Source organism: Lepidothrix coronata, unplaced genomic scaffold (assembly GCF_001604755.1).
Source record: "Lepidothrix coronata isolate B3197 unplaced genomic scaffold, Lepidothrix_coronata-1.0 Scaffold78, whole genome shotgun sequence".
Taxonomy (NCBI): Eukaryota; Metazoa; Chordata; class Aves; order Passeriformes; family Pipridae; genus Lepidothrix; species Lepidothrix coronata.
Genome location: NW_016690258.1, coordinates 2892263 through 2901996, shown reverse-complemented (window position 1 = coordinate 2901996; position 9734 = coordinate 2892263). Strand labels below are relative to the sequence as shown.

The following is a 9734-nucleotide window of genomic DNA, read 5'->3' as shown; positions in this document are numbered from 1 at the left end:
ACTGTGCACCTCTGGATGCATGTTGAGGGATGTGAGGAGGCAGCCTGTGTCCCTGTCCCTGCACAGTTGTCTTGCCCAGACAATGCTGAGTAAAGTGGGCAGGACACCCTCCTTAGGGGGTGGCTTAATTACAGCCAGACAAAGCCTTGGTGATCACAGCCTCCAGTAAAGCTTCTGACGTCTCTGGGTTGCTCATCCCAGTGGAGTGGGACCACACAGGGCACTGTCTTCACAGCTCTCTTGTGCTGGGTGAAATCGTGTTGGGGGGGACAAGAAAATAGCCCAGTGTCCCAGCATGAATCAGCCATCCATTTATATACAGCTCCTGCTTCTCCAGTGGTGCCAGGCAGTCCTGCACGGTGATGGGCTGCACAGATAAAGCAATGACTCTCCTCTTGTGACAGGAGGGTTTATGCCAGGCAGTTGTGGCTGGCTACTGTTGGTGACAGGAGAACAAGATTGGGACTGAAGAGCTTCCCTACTCTCTGGGCATTCAGGGCTGAAGATCTGATTGCTAGGTCATGACTGTTCAAATGTTTTGGGTTGGAGGTTCAGCCTATATCCCTAGGAGTTGAGGAGATGAGCCTAGAAACAAGAATTTTCTGATTTGGTGTCTTTTCAGATTTGGTTTTGCAATTCTCTCGTGTTTTAAAGGATTTTTGCTAGGCCATTATACAATTTGCTACTGGGTTCCTTTTCCATCTGTTCAAAGCTCAACTTCAAGGTGGCACACAGTTGTGCTGTGGTTGTGCTGGCCAACTGCCAGCAGCTTTGAACGTGGTGGCCATTCCTCAGTTCAGTGAAAAGCTCAAAGAACAGTAAAGCTTTTAAAGGTTCCTAAGGGATCTCTGAAACCACAAAGCCAGTGGATAGAGACCTTGCTGTACACTGCCCAAGAAACAGGATGTAGCAGGCTCAAACCATATAGTAGCCATGAGGGAAAAAAAAAACAACACAATCATGTAGAAACTAATTATCCAAATACTAAATCCACGAGGGACCTGGTTTCCTTAGGTCTGCTGTTGATGGAGCTCTTTGCATGGCAGAGGAAATGAAATTGCTTACAAAGTAGAAACTAAATGAGTGGAAAAAATTTCTGGATTGCCCGCAACTATTTGTCAGTAGTGTAAGGCAGACAAAGGTTAAACATTAATTTCTATCTATCTCTTCTGGACTTTTTTTTTCACTTGCCCAGTGCTAATTCAGTGTAGCAGTCTGGAGGGTGGGATGGCACACGCAGTGCTGAGGGCAAGAGGTGCTTTTGGGTGAGGATACAGCGTGGAACATCCACCTTTGTGGGATACCCTGCCAGGCCAGGGCTGCTGGTGCCAGGTAGGCCAAGTGCCACTGAGCTGCTGGAGGGGGTGTGTGCTCTGCCTCAGGCAAGATGCTGCTCACAGCAGGAGGGTTTGGCCTTGGCAGCCAGGGCTGCTGCCTGGGTGAGATCTCCTGGTGCAGCCAGGGCCCTTCTGTACGGTGGTGTCTGGACAGATGAGGAGGTGATGACTGAGCCTGTGCTATAACCCCTGCCCTGGGTTTCTCCAAGCCCGTCATTTATGAGTCACTGTTTGTTTATTTACTGAGCACACGCAAATCATATCAATACAGAGTGAGGCTGTTACAGACACTGCTGTTTGGACATCAGGCTGTTTGCAGAGCAGAGGCAGAGTAGTTGCACAACCTCTGTAAGTAGTCGCCCATTCCTAAGACAACCAGTCAGATAAATCAGTTTGTCCACCTGACCAACTGCTTTAGCCCAATGACCAGACTCTCTGCTTGCTTTTACTGTGTAAGGGGTTTGATTTTCCTGCTGCAAATGTGTGAGCTTGTATCATCTTTCCACCTCCCCTACTGCATAAAAGCATTAAGTCAAAAGCTGTAAGAGCATCACATCCTTATGGCTGCATTTCACTTGGGAAGGGGCTGTATAAAAGGTATGAGTAACTTAATTTAATGTGGTTACTTGTGATTTTAATTTTTAATGCTAGAGCTTCCTCTCCACAGCCTAAGCCCCAAGCCCCATTAGGAGTGCTGGTATCACCAGCAGAGCAGTGACCAAGGCTCAGCTTTGGGTGCAGTGTTTAGTGCTGCACACGGATATATTCAACTATGTAAGAGCTTATGGTGGGGTTGTCACCAGGAACCTTTCTAAATATGACATCTGAAGGTAAGATGCAGGTGTGTCTTTATAGCAGCAAAGAATTGTTCCTGTAACCATGCAGTAAATATATATATATACAGCAGTTAGAGTAAAATGAGGCTTTGCTGTTTGGTTGAAGTTGTAGGATCACAGCAACCCACTTCAGATATTGAAGAGAATCTGCTTTAGCACAGTCCTCAGCTTAGATAACAGGCCATGGGTAGGTGCTAGTTGTTGAGCTAGCTTGAGAGAGCTGGGAATCTCTGTTTATAATTAATGTAAATAAGTCATGATGGAAAATTGTCATCCTCCTCTTCTTTGAGTCGTTTTTATCCATGACACCAATGATTGCAACATCAGTGTGAGTAATCCCAGCCATGGGATTTATCCAAGGCTCTGTTTCATCCAAGGTTTGACTGTTTGCAGTGTTGTAATACTTTACAAACAAGGAGCAGAGCAGCCCTGTGCGGAGGTGTCTGCCCTCTTTGGGGATGGTGGCCTGTCTTCTTCTCACGCTCACAAGAGACAGAAGGAGGAACTAAACACATGAGACACTTTAAGAAACGAGCCTGCAAAATCTCACACCACCAGGCAAGGCTTTGTTTTGCTCAAACATTGAGCCCTGAATACTTCAGTCTTGGCTGACTACATGTGACAAGCGAGTCAGACCAAATGTCCATCCAGCTAGTAGCAGACAGTAAGGGAAGAGGCTGGTTTGCCCTGTGCTCTTGGCAGTGCCTTGAGCCAGAGGATACAGCCCAGGAGTAAAAAAAAATAATAGTGTTAAGTGTTAAAAGAATAAAAGTGCTGGTGAACCCATTCTGCCTTGATCTAACCCTTTTATGAACTTGACTAGTTTGGATCCGGAACCTGGCAATGAGTTACACAGCTCTGTGTCATTTGGAAATTAACTTCCTTCTAAGAAAACAGATTTTGTGTTCAATGTCAGCTGCTCTCTCCTGCCCTCTAGAATAGCATATCACCCTCTCATAAAACTTGCTGGTCTTTACTCTCAGGGTTTAAAAGGCATACGGTTTCGCTTTGGCCAAGTATCCCGTAATGTCAACAGCTTGCATTTCTGACATCTTTTGTCATGGTCTGAGTGTTTATGGCAACTATGTTGTGCTAGAGGGTTTTTTCCTTGAAGGTCAGGGTAGTTGCAGATGAAATAGCCTGTCCCTCCCTGTGCCAGCCCTGTGCTGTACCTCTGCAGTTTCTAATAAATGTTTGCTGATTAGAATAATTACCCTTGGAGTAACCCTAATTGTTCAAGAAGTTACTTACCAAGTCAGGTCCTGCCCCTCTGCCATATAGTTAGGAGCCCTTTTGGTGGACCTAGGTTTGCAAGGAGGACCATTTTGCATAACTAGGAAAACAAAACTGTACACTCTAGGCATGAAGTTTTCCTACCCCCTGAAATCGGACACTGTCTCTCTTCAGGTGAATACAAAATACTGAAAGATGCGTAATAAAAAATAACAGGAGTTGGAAGCAACTGGCCTGACACCTCAGCTCTAATTATAAGTGTTCAGCCACTGCCTGCACTTGGCAGAGGTACTGGCTTCTGTGAACAAGTCACCCAGCTTGAACCATGCTTGGCCATTCTCCAGGTTTAGTGTGGCATTTTTCTGGGCAGGCAGCACCTTTATCATGCCGGTCCTCCAGGGAAGTCCCTCACAGAGAACAAATTTCAGTGGATCACTTCCTCATTCTGCTCTTCTGCTTCTATTTTCTCAGGCTAAAAGTTACCAGGAGCTTTTCAGCTGGGCAGTAGCCATATGTCCCCTGAACTGGCATAAGCATGAATGCAGCTGTGGCAGAGGCTGTGGAGCTTGCTCACATCAGTGGAAGGTCTGGTCCTTCTGTGCAGTGGTGGTTACTCAAGGAACCAGGCAACCCCTGAGGAGCAGCTGACTGTGACGTTCCCCCTGTTCTCCTCCTGGCTGCTTGGAGCATCCCGAAGCCCAGCAGGTATTTTCCACTCAGCTGTGGTAGCAGGCTGTGTAGATAAATAGCTACATATTCAGCAGGCTGAGCAGAAGGGCCTGTGTGTGTCTCCATTTAGACTGGTCTGGACTTTGTCATGTTTTGCCTCCCCTTCCCAGATGTTTCCTTCTGCACTTCAATAAGGCGGGGAATGGCATCACTTTTGGTTTTGTCTTTGGAAGAGTAAACAAAACAGAAGGCCAAAAGCTAGCTATTTAAAACACATTCCTCTGCTGTGACTGGGGAAAAATCTCGACTTCAGATACAGGCATCCACTGTTTGCATTGCTCATTCTCCTGGCAGGGGTTATGGCTTTGTCTGCCTCACTTGGTTGAAGCCTAACCTTTCTGATGTTTCCATTTTTGAAATGCCTGATATGCTGTTTGTTCTTCCCATGGATCCTGGGTTTCAGCTGCTTCTCACAACTCTGGGAGATGATAAAAAGAGATCTCATACAATGGGTCAAGGTACAGTTCTAGACAGGAATGTGTCTTGACAGGGCTTGGTTTATCTGTCAGGCTCATTGCAGGCCTGGCATTGAGCTGAAAGGCAGAGACAGAGGAATGTGTCTGCTCTCCAAGAGGGAGTAAACCTGACCAAGGAATGCAGGGCTGGGTGACTTGCAGTGGGACATAAATTCTTCTGAGAAGGCCTAAGGTCCTGCAGGAGACAGTGGCTTCTCCTACATCTCAGGATGACTCCAAGCAGCACATCTGAAACTCATTGAAGCTGTAGCACCTCCCTTTTTTTTTTACTTGTCCATCTTCCTGTGACAACCAGCTGCTTTCTTCCCCTTTCTGTTTTCACAGGAATAAAAACAGAACAAGTTGCTTCCTGAAGGTGGAGTTGGGAGAGATGGCTGTGATCACTGGGTCCTGCCCCTTCACTCCAAAGGGTTTGTCCTGCTGCCAGGAACTGCATGTTGCTGTTCCTTGGTGTCTGTGAGTGCTTGGTGAGCTTCACCCTTGGAGCAAGCCTGAATTGCTGAGGATATTCAAGAGATAAAGTGAAATCCAGAAGCTGAATATAGGCACTTTTTAAGGGTCGGGACATGTTAGGAACTAGCCTGTTGAAACTGTGTTCGGAGTGGAGCATTCACATCCATTTGCAGAAGACTGAAGCTAGTCAGTGAGATATCCTCTGCTCCTCCCATTCCCCAGCACTTAATACAGTATTAAAGTCTGTTGCAGCAGTTTGAAGGACTCACACTTTCCTCTGTACAATGGTTTATATCTAATACAGTAATGTTTATGCTCTTCCCTCGTGCTGGTGGTGAATCTCCCTGTGTGACAAGCTCTTCATTCATTGGCATGACCATGGCAAGCCTGCTTTTAGCACTGTTTCCAAACTTAGCCAGTGCTTAGAACAGATTGTTAGAGAACAGCAAGCTGGCGCTGCTAACAAGGTGAGCTCAGGGGTTGTTCTGGGCTCTCAGCTGTCTGCCGGGTCTCTGTCACCTCAGAAATAGCCTTCCCTGTTACAGAGATCCCAAAATGCTGCAGCCAACCTGCCTCACACTGGGCTGTAAGAGAGAGACAAGCAGGAGCTCAGACACTGGGTACCAAGTAGGGTCATTTGCACTGATTCTTCTGGCATGAAGAGGGTTTACTCCACACAAAGACTTGTTGCAATGTGTTTCAACAAGGGAAACACTTTTTCCTTGCTTGGCAGAAGTATTTGTAGCCACACTGAAAGGCTAGTTTGTTACCAGGGAGCTTGTAAGATGTTTGTCCACTTAATCACAAAAAACTGCAGAGACTGTAAGGATGTTTCTGCAGGTGTCAGAGGGGCCAGCTGGAAGGGAAAAGCAACAAGAATTCCTCCCCATGCTGCTCCCATCTGCCAAGTCATGAGTGCCACCCTGCAATGTCATCACTGTGGGACATGGGCACCACGGTGGTGTTTGAGAATGTCCCGTGGGAACCCACAGTCAGCACCAGTTGGTACTGGTTGGCCTTTGGTTGGTATCTGGCAGGACAGAGCCTGGATGGCCAGAGCAATGGCTGCAGAAGAAAGGTTGAGCCCAAATGAGAGAGGATGGTTTTAAAGGGAGGCATCAACAGCTAAAATTTCCTCCTCTTTCTCAGACAAGCTGAGGGAGTCCTCAGGTTCAGCTTCTCCAGCCTCTACTAAGTGGGATAGTCAAGCAGCTGTGGATGTTGCTGTAGGAGCAATGACAGCACTGACTGAAAGAGGCATTCCTCCTTCTTCCAAGGGGAGCAGTGGCTAAACTGAAGATCTCTCCTTTCTCAAGCAGCTCTGGGAAATTTCTCACAGTGATGAATTTCGTTCCATTTGGTTGGTTGGTGATGGATTCTTTGTTGCCTTCAATAAAGAAATGTTCAAGGATGAGGTGCTGGTGAGAAGAGGACTTGGCAGAGCCTTTGAAATGGAGAGCATGAGCAGTTTTCCTCATCAACTTGACCTGTATGGGCTGTGCGAACTGCCATATCCAGTTTGCCTAACTCCAGGGATGAATTTCCAGCAGAAGTAGCTACTTCAGCTCCTACAAAGGTACATCAGTTCCTTTACACATGAACTGCTGGGAGAGACTGATGTTCATACCAAAGAAGCCTCAGACATAAATGTCCTCACTTTCATTGCTTCTCAGGGCATTTCTCAGGTGAAAACCCCAGGGCTGGTTATCACTTAACAGAACCATATTGTAACATTTGGGAGAGCCTAAACTTGAGGTTTCATAAGCCCTTAAAAGTTCTTTTCAATACCCAAGTTTGGCTTTTGTCTAAAACCAAGTCTTTGTTCTCATGTATTTGTGGTTTTCAGGCTTGAACTAACTCTCCTCCTTTGCACTTTTTAGCTTCTCTGAATCTGTTACAGCCCCAGCTTTAAGATGGAGCATCCCCAGGTGCTGGAAAGGTACAAGCCAAGAGTGGGCCACAAAAGGAGAGCCCCAGCTGCATCATGTCTGGATGAGGAGCTGGAGGAAAGCTGCCAAGATCTTCGTCCTGCACAGGGAACTGCTGCTGGCGTGGAGAAGGAGGTGTTCACACCAGTTCCAGCACAGGACATGCAGGTGTCTGCTCACAGAGAGTCCGTACTCGCCAAGGTAAAGCAACTAATGGCTAATGCATGTCCCTGCATACACAGACCCTGTACACCCTGAGATGCTGCTCCCCCACTTCCCAACCCTGCTGGAGAACTTCTGGGCTGCCCTATCTCTGTCATCACCACTCAGCAGCCAGGCCCTAGCTGGTCTCCAGTGTGCTGCTCCAGCTGCACCAGACTGCACCTCCCACACCACAGCTGCCACTTTTGGCACCAGGGTGGGCTGTCCCACCTTCCCCATGTGCAATCCAGCACAGTTCCCTGGGCTGGTTCCTCTCCCTGATATCCACAAGGACATTTTTGCAGGTGTCAGAGGGGCCCAGCTGGAAAGCTTCCCAAAGGGGCACTGGGATGCCCAAGGCTGCAGCCATCCCTGCTCCTCCCTGAGGAGCACGGGCACCACAGTGACATGTCAGAACACTCAATTGGAACCCACAGTCAGGGGCATCAGCTGGCCTTTGCCTGCTGACTGGCAGAACGAGGTACGGCTGTGCAGGGCCATGGCCAATGAGGGAAGCTTCAGTCCACCTGTAGCAAAAGAAAAGGGAGCTGATTCCCACAAAAACAACATTCCTTTGTACTCCAGATGCACTGGGGCAGCAGGCTGACACAGCTTCCCCTGGCCTGCCAGGACAGGGGAAATTGTGCCCTGTGACACTGCCATACAAGTGATGGAGAAGGAACAGGACATCCAGCCTAGCAGGGGCAGAGTCAAGACCAAACGAGGCCCTTCTGTTTCCAATGAGAGCACAGGCAAGGACAGTCAATTGTCACCCCTCTGCTTTCCACAGAAAATTTGGGAAATGCTGGAAAGTGACCAGTTTCGGTCCATTTGGTGGAGCAATGGTGGACAATGTGTTGCAATCAATGAAGAACTCTTCAAAGAGGAGGTGCTGGGCAGGGCAGGACCTCAACGGGTTTTTAACACGCAGAGAATCGAGACTATTATTCGCCAGCTGAACAGCTATGGATTCACCAAAATGCAGCAGGATGACCAGAGATCTGCCTCCCTGCCTGAATTCCTGGCAGAGGAAGCAGCAGTTTCTGCGCACAGCCAGGTACAGCAGCTCCTCTGCACATCAACTAATGCTTGTGGTAGTCTTAGGGGAGAGAGGGACCTTCACTGCAAATAGGGCCTCACCATAGAAGAGATGTAGGTGGGAATGAGAGGTCTGGTTTTCATTTTGTTCTCAGGCTGTGCTCAGGCAGGTTTGAGTTAGTCTTTCTGACTACTAGAAATGCAGATTGGTGAGATCTGCTGAGTCTGAGCCCATTAAAGGGAAAGACAGACTCAGCATAACCTGATTTCTCCAAATGTCTTTGCCCTGTGTCTTGCTGTACCAAATCTGAAACCTTCCTGCAGCACCTGCTGAATGCCAAGCAGATGCATTTAAGGAGTACAGGGTTACTTGACTGCTCATGTTCACACTGAAGCTGCTGAAAAATAGTGGTATTTGGCTTTTGAAAGCAGTTGTTCTCCTTTTGAAAATCCTACACTGCTCTGTCTCCAGAGGGCAAAACCCCAGGGGTGGCAATGACTGAAGACAATTTTCACATCATGCTTTAGCCTGAGCTTTAGGTTCCATACAGCCCTCAGAGCCCTTTTCTGTGTCCATGCTCCTCCTCTTTTGCAATTCAGAGTCCTAGTTCTTGTAGCTTGGGGTTTTCCATCTTGGGAGGATGGCAACTAACTCTTCTCCTTTGCCTGTTTTAGATCCTCTACTACTATAACCCCTGCTTCAACAGAGCACATCCTTGGCTGGTGGAAAGGTGCAGGAGGAGAGCTGCCCTCAAACGGAGAGCCCCGGGTGCAGCAGAGATGGGTGAAAGGCCCCTTCAGAAGCCCAGAGGGTCAGTCTGTGGGAACATGCAGGTGTCTACTAAAGCCCACCCACGCCCACTGGCAGCTGCTCCCTTGCTTCCAGAGCCCGATGGAGCACAGTACAGATATAAAGTCTAATATAATTAATTATAGATAAAGCCTAATATAGTTGGTAATAAACTGTTTGAACAATAAGCCTTTTGCAGTTGTCCTGCCCTATTTGAACAGTGGAAAACGCTGCTCTTATGTAGTTCTGTGGCTTTATTGTTCCCACTTGTCCTTTAGTGGCCTTAGCAAGACAGATGTCCCAGCACAAGCATGTGGAAATGTTATGGTAGCACCAAGAGGTGCAGCAAAGGCTGAGCTCCTGTTGGCACTGGACAGAAGGGCAGCCAGGTGCCTCTTCTCCCTGAGGATGAAATGCTGGAAGGGTAAATGACTTGTGCAAGGAAGCGACTGGTTTGGGTGATGGGCAGTAGGCTAAACTCACTCTCTGGTTCTGCCTGCCTCAAACTGGCTTGGAAATACTTCACTGCAGAAGGGACTGGCTTTGCTAACTACAGTCTGTTCACAGAGGGGAAAGTGCTGGGGGGGAAAAGATCAGGGGTGTGCCACAGATTTAATGCTGGTTGGAACCACAGCTGCTCTGATGTTTTGCAAACAGAGGCATCTTTCCCTTCAGCATGTAAAGGCGGCAAATGTAACAGATATTTAGGGTTG

General features: G+C 47.9%; 1 protein-coding gene across 3 annotated transcripts; it reads left to right on the top strand.

Moving 5' to 3' along the window:
- The first annotated feature begins 1672 nt into the window (after positions 1-1672).
- On the top strand, positions 1673-9332 carry LOC108499787 (heat shock transcription factor, Y-linked-like). 3 transcript variants are annotated; one of them, XM_017819980.1, is made up of 6 exons: positions 1673-1934; positions 3878-4111; positions 4936-6640; positions 6945-7193; positions 7984-8250; positions 8907-9332. In XM_017819980.1, the coding sequence occupies exons 4-6, from the start codon at positions 6978-6980 to the stop codon at positions 9150-9152; spliced, it is 729 nt and encodes a 242-aa protein (XP_017675469.1). In that variant the 5' UTR covers positions 1673-1934; positions 3878-4111; positions 4936-6640; positions 6945-6977; the 3' UTR covers positions 9153-9332. The 3 variants fall into 3 exon arrangements, with proteins under 3 accessions (XP_017675469.1, XP_017675468.1, XP_017675470.1); XM_017819979.1 differs by lacking the exon at positions 1673-1934 and having other exon boundaries at positions 3536-4111; XM_017819981.1 differs by lacking the exons at positions 1673-1934; positions 3878-4111; positions 4936-6640 and having other exon boundaries at positions 6656-7193.
- The last annotated feature ends 402 nt before the right edge of the window (positions 9333-9734 follow it).